Source organism: Olea europaea, unplaced genomic scaffold (genome assembly GCF_002742605.1).
Source record: "Olea europaea var. sylvestris unplaced genomic scaffold, O_europaea_v1 scaffold23, whole genome shotgun sequence".
Taxonomy (NCBI): Eukaryota; Viridiplantae; Streptophyta; class Magnoliopsida; order Lamiales; family Oleaceae; genus Olea; species Olea europaea.
Genome location: NW_019241087.1, coordinates 627,655 through 641,652, shown reverse-complemented (window position 1 = coordinate 641,652; position 13,998 = coordinate 627,655). Strand labels below are relative to the sequence as shown.

Sequence of the window (13,998 nt, the reverse complement as noted above, 5' to 3'; positions counted from 1 at the left end):
TTTTTTCAAATTTCTGATGTATGCAATGATGTAATAGATCAATAATAGTGAGTTTGAATCGTGTATAAATAGAGGTATTTGGGAAAGAATGGATCATCTCGAGTTAGAAACCATTCTCTTTCCTTAAGCTTTCAAAACCAGTTTTTCTGGAAACCCCTTGTATACAATATAAATTTTGTATAAATCATTATAGAAATAAAATCTCAATCTTTTGATATCAGAAAGATATGAGTTTCTAAACTTACTATCCCATAGATTCTTGATAGATTGAAGAAGATAATCTCTTTCTTACTTTAACAAAGAGAGAATTTTCTTTACTTAAGATCTTTATTCTTAATTCTAAGAAAAGATACAGTGAGGGCAAGAAGCTGAAATAGCAGAATTCCCATTGAGGCAAGAGGCCGTTTAAGGGAGCAGTTTGCAGATTCATAGCCTGAAGGTCACTCGGTTCTAAGAATACAGATTTAAGATCAAAAGTAAGGTAAAATTATTGTCTTTGTTAAATTTAGAAAGAATTCTTCTAATATCTTGAAAGAATTGTAGGGATTATTATTGTTCATGTTTGCAAAAAACTTATCTAAATATGTTATTATTCATAAAGTTTGCAAGGAATTATTTGAATAATGCCAGGTTATACAATTAAAGGATTAGATAATCTGTTAGATAGATTAATGGAAAAAATAGAAAATATTTATTCTCAATTAGAGATTATGGATATATTATCGAAGGAATTTGATAATCTTAGTAAATTACATGACAATTATATTACAGATTATGCTAATTTATTAGATCAAAGGATGAAATTATATATTAAAACTCGAAATGAGAGAAATAGAGGAATTTAAAACTATCCCAATAAATTAAGGATATCTTGTGCAATATATGATAAATTATTTCATTAAGGGTATAATAGACATTTTATCAAAAATGAATAGTAGCAGGTCATTTATAATAATACCCCGTTTTAAGCGCCAATATGATAATATACTCTGATAGTCAATATGCTATTCATCTATGTAAGAACCATGTGTTTCATGAACGTATTAAACATATTGAAGTTAAGATGCATTTCTTTAGAAATGTAGTTTATCAATATTTGATAAAACTTCAGAAAGTGCATTCAGATTCTAACTATGTAGATATGGGTACTAAGGTGCTCTTCATGATAAAGTTTAGAGGTTGCCTTGTACTTCTAAACATCGATAAAGGTATGTGATGTTTCAATTTTACTTGAAATCATCTTGTACGGCTACTAACTAGTTTTTACTTTATAGCAGGTGTATTTGGCATCAAACTAGAAGTTTGTCAGGTATTTTGATACCAAATAAACTTGGGTGATGATGACTCGTCAGATTATTAAAATCATATGGTTCGTTTGGAACATATTAATAAGACTATTTATAGTCGATCTAATAACACACAACTGGTAACTAACAAAAGAAGTTGGACCAAGTATTGCATTTAGGGGCCCGACCTAATACTTGACCTAAAATGTATTTTATATATTTTTGGCTTTTCCCTATTATTACATACACATGCACATGATTAATACACTTTGAGCCCCTGGTGAAAACTCATCCACTGCTCCTTTTCTATGTGAATTTGCTGATTCCTTCGTGAAGTCTCTCTGTGAGAGCTCCATACCTCACCTTTGCCGATACCTTGGTTGGCGACTTGCTCACCTGGTTTGGCTTTTTCCTGTTTCGATCTTTCCTTGCTTCACTGTCGCTTTTGCTGCCTACGTGTGCGACTATCTCTGTGTGATTCCTTGGGCGATTTCCTTTTTAGTTTTGAGTATGGTGCTTGGTTCCTTTTTGTGAAGTTGCTTTGTGTGTTATTGGGTTATTGATCTGACCCATATTCAATCCATTTTTGGTGCCAATCTTTGTGATGATTGAAAGGGAAGTGTTTGCTTTATATTCACGTATTAATTCCATTATTGTTATTAATTTCGAACTTACTTTGTGTTGGTTTGATTATTGAAGGTTGTAATTTTAGCTCACAAAAATATTATAATGAATATTGAATTTTCAGCAGACTATCATTCAAAGTTAGCAATACCTGAAACATTTCAAAAGAAAATATATTTTTATGGTTATTAAAAAGAGAGACAAATAGATCAACAAATGTTCCTACGTCCATTTACAAACCCTAAAATTAACCAAAAGGCTATGCTGACTAACTGGAAATATTTTAACAGGAGGAAGAAAACAAAATGGAGTCCAACTCTGCAAAATAAGTAAACAAACGCAAGTTATGAAAATTCCGATATAAATAATCTCTTTTTCCTCCATCTAAATTTTTCTTTTTCTTTCCATCACAAATCCAAAATCCTGACTTATTTCCCTTGGTAAAATCACCTTCAACCTATTAAAACAATCATCAAAATTCAAAAGTGTTAGTTTAACTAGGAAGAAAATTGATAGTGGAATATTATGACTTCTAGATGGTGGATTAGTTTGTTGCCTTAAACAAGCATACGTTGCTATCACTAAATATATATTGATTTACACGAATTTGACCATGGTCGACGTGGGTCTCTTTCTAACATTTTTCATAAATTCTTCCTATGACTCATTATTATATTAAGTAATGACCATGGACATTTTATCTCAACTATTATGTTTCACTTATCACATTTATGTTTTTTCTTCTTATCTACTCATAATTTTACTTCTGCCATATTATATATATATATATATATATATATATATATTTTCTTCTCATCTACTCATAATTTTACTTCTGCTACATTCTTCTTCATATGACATTCTATTCTTTCAAGCGTCGCACTCCATACCCTAAACAAAATATTTTTATAGTATATACATCTTAGTCTTTAACCTTATAAAAATCTTGGTTCTTTAAATGCACGAGATTCATATAGGACTTACTCAATTTCATGCAACAACCTTATACATTACATATATCTATATATATCCTTGGTAACAAAATAATATCACTAAACCGACTCACCTTGTAGATTGTCCACTGTCATCGTTCTACTTGCCTAAAGTATCTAAGCTTCAAAGTAATCTGAAAATTCTAACTCATGATTTACCTTTGATCGAAAAAGAATTTATGATTTAACTCTCTTTTTCCTTATCGACTAACTATGTTATCAAATTGAAGTACTTGGATAGATCCAAGTGCTTAGTAATTTAGTAAATTCTTTGCCAGATTATTTATTTATAAATTGTATTGAGGTCATCATTAACCCATTCGAGTTAATCATGAAATGAAAAGAAAGTTATAATTGGAGGGTAAAAAAATTAATTTTCCTAACTCCGAAGTGTGGGAATTGACATCTGAACTATTTCCTCACGTCTCAATTGCTTATTGAATAAACGAATTTCTTTAATTATATGTTAAAGAGAAAAGTAGATCTAAACATGTCTTTTAGTTTCCCCTTAGAGGTCACATTTTATGTCTCTCTAGTCACATAACACTGTCACCTTTCAACTATCGAGGATGAGAAATATGCAAAATTGGCCGCCTTTTTTTTTTTTTTTTTTTTTTGCATTCGTCATGATTTTCAGTGAAAAACAAAAGCACGTAAACTTAAATGATGATAGTTTTGAATTTTTCCATATATTGACTAGAACAGAATTCGTAATGTTTCATTAAAAGCTAGAAAGATACAACTAATCTACACAGTATTGCTTTTTAACCGAAAATATCACAGGCTCAAATTGCTTAATTGTAAAAAAAAAAAAAAACTCATTTATTAAAAGCGATGGCAGTTCACCGAACCAGGAAAAGAATGGGACATTGTTTTAAATTACTTTCTAAAATTGGGTCCCTTTTGTTCAAACGTGAGATTAGAGCCCAAAACTGATAACTTAATTGTTAAGTATTGAACATATTGAATGCTAGCATGAAACACTCTTTGATAATGAAATTTTCAACAGCTTAGTCACTAAATATTCGAATAAAAAATTTATTTGGGTTTTTAAGTGAGGCATAACTTGAGATATATATTATGTTACATGAAATAAAGACGACAAGATAGTACTACAAACTTTCGTAATACAATGAAACATTCTTAATGTTTGAGGTTCTTCACTTGTTCTTTTTGTCGTATGTAATGGTGTTAACGAGGCCTTTTTAACAAGGACTAACATGCAATGTTTAACAATTTCACTTTAAAATTTTGACCTAACTTTAAGGGGGATTTATTGTTTTAGGGCCTATTTGAGCCCCATTATATATATATATATATATATATATATATATATACAAATAGGCCCTAAAACAATAAATCCCCCTTAAAGTTAGGTCAAAATTTTAAAGTGAAATTGTTAAACATTGCATGTTAGTCCTTGTTAAAAAGGCCTCGTTAACACCATTACATACGACAAAAAGAACAAGTGAAGAACCTCAAACATTAAGAATGTTTCATTGTATTACGAAAGTTTGTAGTACTATCTTGTCGTCTTTATTTCATGTAACATAATATATATCTCAAGTTATGCCTCACTTAAAAACCCAAATAAATTTTTTATTCGAATATTTAGTGACTAAGCTGTTGAAAATTTCATTATCAAAGAGTGTTTCATGCTAGCATTCAATATGTTCAATACTTAATATATATATATATATATATATATATATATATATTCTTAAACAGTGATTTGACATCATTTCAATTACACATTTTTCAGTAAAATAATATTACGTGCAATCTCAAAACCTTTCATTATTTTTTAACCACATATTTTCTATCAATCTACTATTTCAAAATACATTCTTTAAAAGTAATGTGACTCAAACACGCACGTGTATTACATAAATAATATTATCAAATGCAATAGTTGATTTAGCCCTAAATATTTTAGCTTTAGGAAATATAATATAGAGAGTGTTTACATGAAAGCACATAATTTCATTGTTGTTTTTCTTGGTGGGGTTATTGTGTTCCCAGTCAAGGAAAACTCACAATTTAGATTGAAGTCAAAAGTGAAAAGCTCTAGAAGGCCACGCCTTGCATGGAGTTTGACCTTTGCTTAGTAGAATCAAGTAATGGGTTTCGATCGATCTGTTGTCTTATCTTTGCTATCTCTTCTCTTCAACTAGCATCTAACAAAATCATGATATAAGGTGTAATATCTCAAATTAAACCAGATATGAAACTATTAATCAGTTTTGGATTACTCATTTAACGAAATTGATCTTTCAAATCTTAATATAATATCAGAATCATTACGTTGCAACGAACAATTCAATTTGATTAAAAATTCAAAGCAGCACGCGATTTCAAAATTGATGTGATGAAACGAGTTACCATCTCATGGGGCTTGTAAAGGATAATATCCCTCATTGAGTAAATGCAAAATTTCTATCCAACATATAAGAGTTTTAATTACTTATATTAATGAAGTTGTCATTTTAAGATAAAATTCACACTAATTATAGTCTTTATATGTCAAAGTTTTAAAGATTGCACTTTAAGCCCCCATTTGGCCCTCATTTTTTGAAGTAAAAATAGGTTGAATAGTGATTTTTTTGAAAAATGAGTGATTGAAAAAAAGTAAAAATTTTCGATTTACGTGTAATATTATTTTATAGAAGATTGTGTGGTTGAAAATAGAAAAAAAAAATGAAATGTAATGTAATTTAATATAATGAGGACCAAACATGAGCTAAAATTATAATGAAATGTCAAGATTTTATTGTGCAGATAACAAAAAGTAGGACCCCACTTTGTTAAAAGAAGAATATTATGACATCATTCATAGGGTGGCTCTTTTTAAAAAGTTTTTCTAAAGAGAACGGATTTCTAATATACAATTAATGTGATCAGAGTGAATTCCGTGGAAGGATAATCTACCTAGATACTATATGATTACGCATCATTGGCCGGACCCCATTTTTAGGTAGAATATTTTTATTTTTTTTAAATGAGTGATTAAAAAAAATGAAAAAGTTTTTCGATTTATGATTAATATTATTTTATGAAAAACTGTATAGTTGAAAATAAAATAGAAAAAAATGAAATGGGGGCCGCACGCAGGCTTACAATTTTAAAATATGCATCATAAAACCTCTCCCCTTAATCATGAGGATAATTTAGTGCATATTTGTACCCTATTATTTGTTAGTAATGCATTATAGAATATCAATTGATATTGAAATAAGTGATCAAAATAGAAGGAAATTTTTTTGATTTATGAGCTTTTCCCAAATTCAAAACCAAAAGATTCTCAAAATCAAAATGAACATCCCACTAAACATTTTATAATCAAATTAGCGCAATCAAAAGCCAAATGTCAAACGAAGAAAACTTTGCTTTGCTTCTTGGCCAAGGAAATGCTTTCGGTTGCTTTTTGGAAAAAAATAATGGATCGGCCTAGCTGATTTAAAGGCCCACTGCGCCTTCATCTGAATCCTATTTCTTAGAAGCTTGTTTTTCTCGTACGAAACGACTGGCTGAAAAACGATTCACCGGAGGGGGGTAAGCCAATCTCCAGTGAAAAAAAAAAAAAAATGAAGATTGGTGTAGCCAAAGAGGAGAAGAGCTGCCGGAACCTCTCTACATACTTGAAAAATATGCCTCTTCTTGTTCTTGTTGCTGTTCTTCTTCACTTTTTGTCTGCTCCGTTTTTTCTGTCTTCCTCATTTACTTTGTTTGGTCCTTCTTCCTCTGTTTTATCTGCTGCTAATTCCTATTCGACTGTTTCACCTCACCTAGCTCCACTGCCAGATTTGTCTGTTTCAACTCACCCAGCTCCACCGCCAGCTCCCCCTCCACCACCGCCGCCATCGCCACCTCCTTCTCCGCCACCTCCTCCCGCTCCTCCATCGCCACCGCCGTCGCCACCTCCTGCCCCTTCTTCGTCCAGGTGGATTGACTGGATCGCACAGCCCTTGTCTAACGGGAAACACTGGATCGAGCAGTCTTCCTCTTGGTGTATAGACCAGATCGACCCGATTATTAATGTTTGCCACCGCATGAAGAATGTTTTGAATTATTTTCATGATCTACCTGTTTGAGCATGTTTGTATAAGCTTAAAGCATATTTGCCAGCGCCACGTGGATTGTTGAATGTTTATGGAGTTCTATTTGTAGTTTTATATAAAAATCGAATCTTGTTCTTGTTTTTCAAGTGGGTTAATTCGGAAGATATATTGATCAGATCCATAAAAAATACGATTGGAAAACTGAACTGATCCATAAAAGTATTGAATGAACAACGAAATGACTTTGGTAATGTACCCGGGCAAGAGCTATCAGCAATGGCAAACGAAAGTGTTCTAATGTGGTCTGCCACAACCGTACAAGCCATGTCAAGATTGTCCAAATGTCAAATGGGCCGAGCCGGCGAGCCGGCTCGTAGGTTGCTCAGGCTCGTCAAGCTCGAGCCGAGCGAGGGGTCGATTCCAACGAGCCGAGCCCGTTCGGCTCGTCGAGCTCAACGAGCGGCTCGTGGGCCGAGCTCACGAGCCGGCTCGTCCAAAAAGGTGGAAAAAATTGAAATTTTATCAATAAATATTGAAAAATTTGCAAAAAAAAATAATAAAAAATTCGAGAGCTCGCGAGCCGCTCGTCAGCTCAGCTCAGCCCGGCCCGGCCCACGAGCTCGTGGCTCGTGAGTACACGAGCTCGTGGGCCGAGCTCGGCTCGGCCCACAAGCACCGAGCCGAGCCCGAGCTCGGCTCGTGAAAAAACGAGCCACGAGCCGAGCCGAGCTCGTGGGTTAACGAGCCGAACCGGCTCGGCTCGGCCCGGCCCACTGCCACCCCTACCACTATAATTTAGCTCCAGCTGTTTACTAAAGGATTAAAAACTGCTCAGAATATAATAAATCGAGTACATAAGGTAACTTTAGCTCAGTGTTCAAAGAATAAATTTAATTTAGTTTCATGAATTTAGAAGTTTGAGATACATGTATTCATTTAATATGTACCTAGTGAAGTATGGTTCATGTATGCACATATTGGTAATTAATATGTACCTAGTGGAGTGTGGTGGATGTTGGAGAATTAAATTGAGGGGACGAACTTATGTGATAGAAAGCCCTATATGTACTTAATCTTGAGTTGAAGAAAAGTTCACAATTGAATAGATTTCCTCCTCATTGAGTTTTTTCTCCTAAGTCCACTTCTACTTCCCAAATTCAAGGCCCATAAGTTTTAAATCCATCAATGAATATAGCAGCCTAACCATGAAGATACAAAAATATCCAGTTTGCCATCAATAATTTAAGCACCTGCTATCACCGGACATCCACAATGCCCATTCACCATTGACGATTATTAGCACAGGTTGTTCGATTGTGCATACTCTTTGATTGTTGTGCCTTATTTAGTCAAACAAAAAAATTATATCTAACCCTCAATTGAGGGATAACTTACATATACAATTAAAGCATGTGTGCATTGCTTGTAAAATTTGTATTAGTGTCCACATTGGCCATAAATTAAGTTTTACCTTTCAAACAGAAAAAGGAGATCTCACTTACCATGAGAACTCAAGTAGAACTCAGAGCATTCAAAACCCAAGTTGGACATAGAAGTGATCTCATCATGCCTGTCAAAGAATTGATCATCTGTTTCACCGCAGCCACTCATCTTTGTTGAATTCAAGTATTAAACATGCATAAACCTACATTTAAAACCAACACATATATTATTTTTCAGTTTTACATGTAACCAATTTAGATTATTTAAAAAAAAAAAAAAAAAAAACCTTCATAGTTTAACAAACAATTATTAATCAAACAAAATAGAACAGAGAATAATCATTAAATTATCAAACTCCCAAACAAAAATAAATATATAAAAAAACACCCAAAACCCCACATGAAACTTAATTGTTCACATTTCGGCACAGTAAAATGAAAAAAATACAACACAGTACAGATCAAAATCCAAAAGCATAGATCTTACAAGAAGTAAAAACAAATGATCAAATAAATAACACAATCTTCAAATCAAAATATAAACTCCAGCAAGTTTGAGTTTGGACCGGTGGTGGTCGAAGAGTGCTCTCCCTACTGCGTGAAGCGCCTTCTCTGCACAGTGCGGAGAGAGCATTTGCTCTTGTATGGCTAGAGTTTGATTCATTTTGGTTTCACTAAATATTAATATATTTATTCATTTGTAAGCACTTTTGTTAAAAAAAATTCTATCTTTTCCAATAGTTCTCATTAAAAAAAAAAAAAAAAGGGTTATGTTATAAAAAATGTCATATTTTAAGACAAAATAATCATCTATCTTAATAAATGAATTCCGACTAAATAGTTTCAAAGGATTAATCAATTAACTTGAACAAATCCATAACCTGCTTCCATTTGTCTACTCTCATTTATGCATTTAACAAAAAGCGGTCCAGCACAGTCTCCGCACTGCGCAGAGATGGGTCTCAGCCCAGTGCGAAGAGTAACCCCGTGCATCACGGAGACCACATATGCGTAGTTCTTTGCCCACCCCGTATTTAAATCCTAAATTAATTTTCAAATTCCATCGATTAATTTTAGACCAAAAAAAAATGGAAATTAATTGACTTACATAAAAACCAACTGATCAACCCCGTCCAATGTATAATTTAGGACTGCAACTTCGAGATTTCAGTTTTTTGAATTTTTGGAAAGAAGAAAGAAGGGAAGGGAAAGAAGACGAAGAAGAAGAGTAGGAGTGGTAGATTGAGTGAAAAAAATGGAGAAAAGAAGACAAGGGAAAGAAGACGAACAACAAGAGTATTAGGAATGGTAAATTGAATGTGAAAGATATCCATAAATTGATTGAAATTGACTTACTTTTCATCTCTTCTCTTTCATATATCATGTTAATGGATTATTCAATGTGTTTAAGCTTATAAAAAACCAGCCCAAGGAAAAGATGATGCAATCTGATGGACCAAATCACAGAACATAAAAGAAACAAAATAGCTGGACCTACTATATCTACATTAAAAGCCTAGTTAAAAAGGTCATGCAAGTTTAACAGTGTTGATGGCCATAAAACCAGCAAGCAGAGTCTTATCTCAAGAACTTCTTGTTCTAGTATTCGACCTTCAATGCCTTAACGGCCACTCAAATAGGCTAGATACTGTATAAGCATTTTAGTAGTTTCAGTCTTACCAGCACCACTTTCTCCACCGACCAATAGAGTTACTTTTTCCCTCATTGATTGTTGCCCTCGTTTGTTTCCATCAACTTAGTATAGTAAGCCTGATCTTGTTTACAGAAGAGTAGTGCAGAAAGACTATACAACATAGAAACACCTGAAAGCAACATCAGCAGTGGCAAACATGTGGGGGCTCTGTTCACCAAATGGCGCACCCTTGGATTGTTCCATCATGTTGCCATCATACAAGTGAGGCAGTCTTTGAAATGGATTGATGGCAATAAGAATGCTTCCGGTTTATGACATAATTTAAGAGCATACTATTATGATAAGAGTTACCCATAGCTGCGGTAACTAATGTTGTCTCTTTCTGGGTTGAACATAGATTAAACAAGAATTTAGATTGAATGTTACAATTTTAGAATCTTACATACATTTCATTAAGCTGGTATCTCGATGCCTAGTTCGGTGGGACCCCTGGTTCGTGCAAATAAGATAGTTTGGTCATGTCATCAACTCCACCAACATGGGCATCCTCATCTTTAGGATATATTGTCGCTAAATTAGCTACAACCTTAATAAGTTGGAAAAACACAACAAAAAAATATAAGTGAAAATTGAAGAATGACTCAGGCCAGAAACTTGCAACTGCAAAGAAAAAAATTTATATTATGATATACCTATATTAACCCAAACTCAAAACATTTTAGCAATGTGTTAAAACTGTAAATAAGAAGAAAAGAATGTATTTGTCCATAAATAGAAAAAACAACAGAGAGACAGTCCAATGTAAGTTTTTCTCTTCTTGTGTGAATAAAATAACAAGAAGAAATACAGAGCGAGGAAGAAATAGCTGAACCTACTTTCAAAAAAAGGGCATGTGCAGTAGTACAATTTTATGGCAATCACTGCCCAAACCCCAAAAATAATAGTCATGAAAAGTAAGTGGCATGGTCAATGCTGAGTGCAAAGTAAGTCCATTGAACAGTAAAACTTGAGGCTTAGTTTTTGTATTAATTTCTTTTAGATTTTTAAGAGAATAAAAGGCAAACATAGACTATCTCAATACAATAAATATTACCCCAAGTATACCAGGATTACTAACTTAAGTTTGAGTCTAGTTTTACAAACAGAGTTGTTTGATGCAAAAAACTTTAGTTCCCCTGAATCCCATTGGATGTTTGGACCTCAACTTCGTGTACATTTATTTTCGTTACTTGTCCATCGATCCAAGCAAAATCTGGGTCTTCAACCCAAATATGAGAACCTACAATGATATAAACTGGCGTGCCCTGCATTGGGAGTTCACGAGGTTTTCAGAAAGTAAGCATATGAAATGTTAATAATATATGATTTACTCTTAGTTCAACTCATTAAATCTCATTATGGTCGGAGTCGAAGCTCTTTCGCCGATGTGATAATTTTGCAAACAAACACCCTAATCTGATAATGAGACATAAAATAATCTAATGAGGAAAATCAGCTTGTTGTACCCAAAACATAAAAAAATAATATGAGATGGCAGCAATGGCATGACAACACTCACCAGCTGAACATATAACCTGAATGCACATCAAGACAATAACACTGGGATTTATAGACCAGGAATATGTAAGCTCAACACACCTTATGCTCCACTTACAGATCAGTGGCTTTGTGAAAACTATCTCAATTCCAAGCACCAAAGGTTGAAACGAAGAAAATGAAACACTTACAAGTGTGTTATATGCCACCACAACTTGAAGATAACAATTATACCAAGTGATACATTTTCCATGGTATTAAATCGGTAAGAAAGATTCACAAAAAGAAGAAATTACCAAACTTTTTCCTTGTGAAATATTATATTCTGCAAGTGATTGAGATCCTCGTCAAGAATGTAAACTCATCCTCTGTATTGTAATGAAAATCAGAGATAAGATATCTCAAAAAACCATAGCATGCCTTGAGGAAACCCAATATAACATGAGATGCTGAAGTTAAAGGAGGTTTCAAAGCAAAAACAGTTGCTTGAATCTTCATGAAAAAATTATGTCATGAGGAAGACTTTTTTTCTAGTCAACATTCGACACAAAATTGATATAGAAGCACCAATTTGCTTTGTTGATGATGTGCCAATACCTATAATGGCATCTCATAACCAGCTAGTGACCTCTAGGAACAAGTTAATTTTCTAGGCAAAGCAGAAACAATATAATTAGCCAAACAATTGAATATCGATAGTCAAGCATGCTAAAACAAGACGAGATAACCATCAAATTGTTGCATTTGCACAATATCATCTAATACACAGTTGTACAATACTATTTTTTATATAAAAAACTCTCACATATGAACGGGAATTTAAATTACGAAAGTACGTGTATAAGGCATAATTATAGGGCATAATTATAGGAATTCCTAATTAGCTACCTTCCTAATATAACTCCTAATATACATATGTATCTTTACCTATTATTATTAGAATGAAAGGATATTTTTTGCTCTCTTAACATCATGGTATCAGAGCTTATTTAGTGATTTCTCGTGGGATTGAGTCTGGCTTACTTGGGTTATTTGTTTTCGGCTTTCCTAATTCGGGTTCTTGTGCTCTTAATCCGGTGAGTAGAGGCTGTCAAGATCCCATCTAACTTCGGATTTTAAGGCGGCGGGCTTTGTGAAAGCTTCAGTGGTTGACGGAAGTTGCAGAATCTCGACGTTATCGGTGTTGTCAGGCAACCTGTGGTGTGCGGTAGGGGGTAATTTTTAGTTTGGGAAAGTGAACTTTAAGCAAAAAAATTTGTTTATCACCAACATGGCTTTTTATTGAAATATCGTTAAGTAGTTTATATAATTATAAAGATAGAATTTTGGGAAAGTGAACTTTAAGCAAAAAAATTTGTTTATCACCAACATGGCTTTTTATTGAAATATCGTTAAGTAGTTTATATAATTATAAAGATAGAATTTTGGGAAAGTGAACTTTAAGCAAAAAAATTTGTTTATCACCAACATGGCTTTTTATTGAAATATCGTTAAGTAGTTTATATAATTATAAAGATAGAATTTTGGGAAAGTGAACTTTAAGCAAAAAAATTTGTTTATCACCAACATGGCTTTTTATTGAAATATCGTTAAGTAGTTTATATAATTATAAAGATAGAATTTTGTTTCAAAAGACAAAAATGTCCTTAAGTTACAAATTAAAAAATCAAATACTTTTCACTTTATATTTAATTATTTATTTTAAACAATTATTCAAATTTAAAAAATTAATATTAAATTTACTTTCTTGTTTAAATATTTCATTAATTAATTATCTTAGTCGGTAATGTATATTATTTATTTAATATTTATTTTCTTTATATAATTATTTATTTAATCACTTGCTTAATTAAAAAAATTAATATTTAATTTGATTTCTCATTTAAATATTTTATTAATTTATTATCTTAATTGATTATGTATATTTAATAAATTATTTAATTATTTATTTTAAACACTTATTCAAATAAAAAATTAATATTTAATTTTGATCTCTCTTTTAAACATTTCATTAATTAATTATCTTAATTGGCCCTTATTTAATTATTTATTTTAAACACCTACTCAAATAAAAAAATTAATATTTAATTTGGTTTCTCGTTTAAATATTTCTCTCTTAATTATCTTAATTGGATATGTATATTATTTATTTAATATTTAATTACTGTATTCAAATGATCACTTATTTAAATGAAAAAATAATATTTATTTTAATGTCTTATTTAAATATTTATTTAATTAATTGTGTTAATTAGTTATGTATGTTATTTATTTATTGTTTAATTACTTTGTTTAATTATTTATTTAATCACTTAACTAAATAAAAAATTAATATTTAATTTAATTTCTTATTTAGATATTTCATTAATTAATTATCTTAATTGGTTTTATGTAGTTAAAATTTAA

The 13,998-nt window shown here is 32.0% G+C and overlaps 1 protein-coding gene and 1 long non-coding RNA gene across 8 annotated transcripts; one reads left to right on the top strand and one right to left on the bottom strand.

Annotated features, from left to right (window-relative positions):
* Positions 1 to 6,486: 6,486 nt before the first annotated feature.
* Positions 6,487 to 6,993, top strand: LOC111381397 (probable inactive serine/threonine-protein kinase slob2). The gene has a single exon (XM_023005174.1). It carries the CDS (start codon positions 6,487 to 6,489, stop codon positions 6,991 to 6,993), a length of 507 nt encoding a protein of 168 aa, XP_022860942.1.
* A 1,365-nt stretch (positions 6,994 to 8,358) lies between these two features.
* LOC111381385 lies at positions 8,359 to 12,856 on the bottom strand. 7 transcript variants are annotated; one of them, XR_002700325.1, is made up of 4 exons: positions 12,616 to 12,856; positions 10,503 to 11,960; positions 10,083 to 10,284; positions 8,359 to 8,605 (listed from the first exon to the last, which is right to left on the bottom strand). It is a non-coding gene; the product is annotated as an uncharacterized LOC111381385 (long non-coding RNA). The 7 variants fall into 7 exon arrangements; XR_002700326.1 differs by having other exon boundaries at positions 10,083 to 10,642; positions 11,150 to 11,960; XR_002700328.1 differs by having other exon boundaries at positions 10,083 to 10,642; positions 11,174 to 11,960.
* Between the last annotated feature and the right edge of the window lie 1,142 nt (positions 12,857 to 13,998).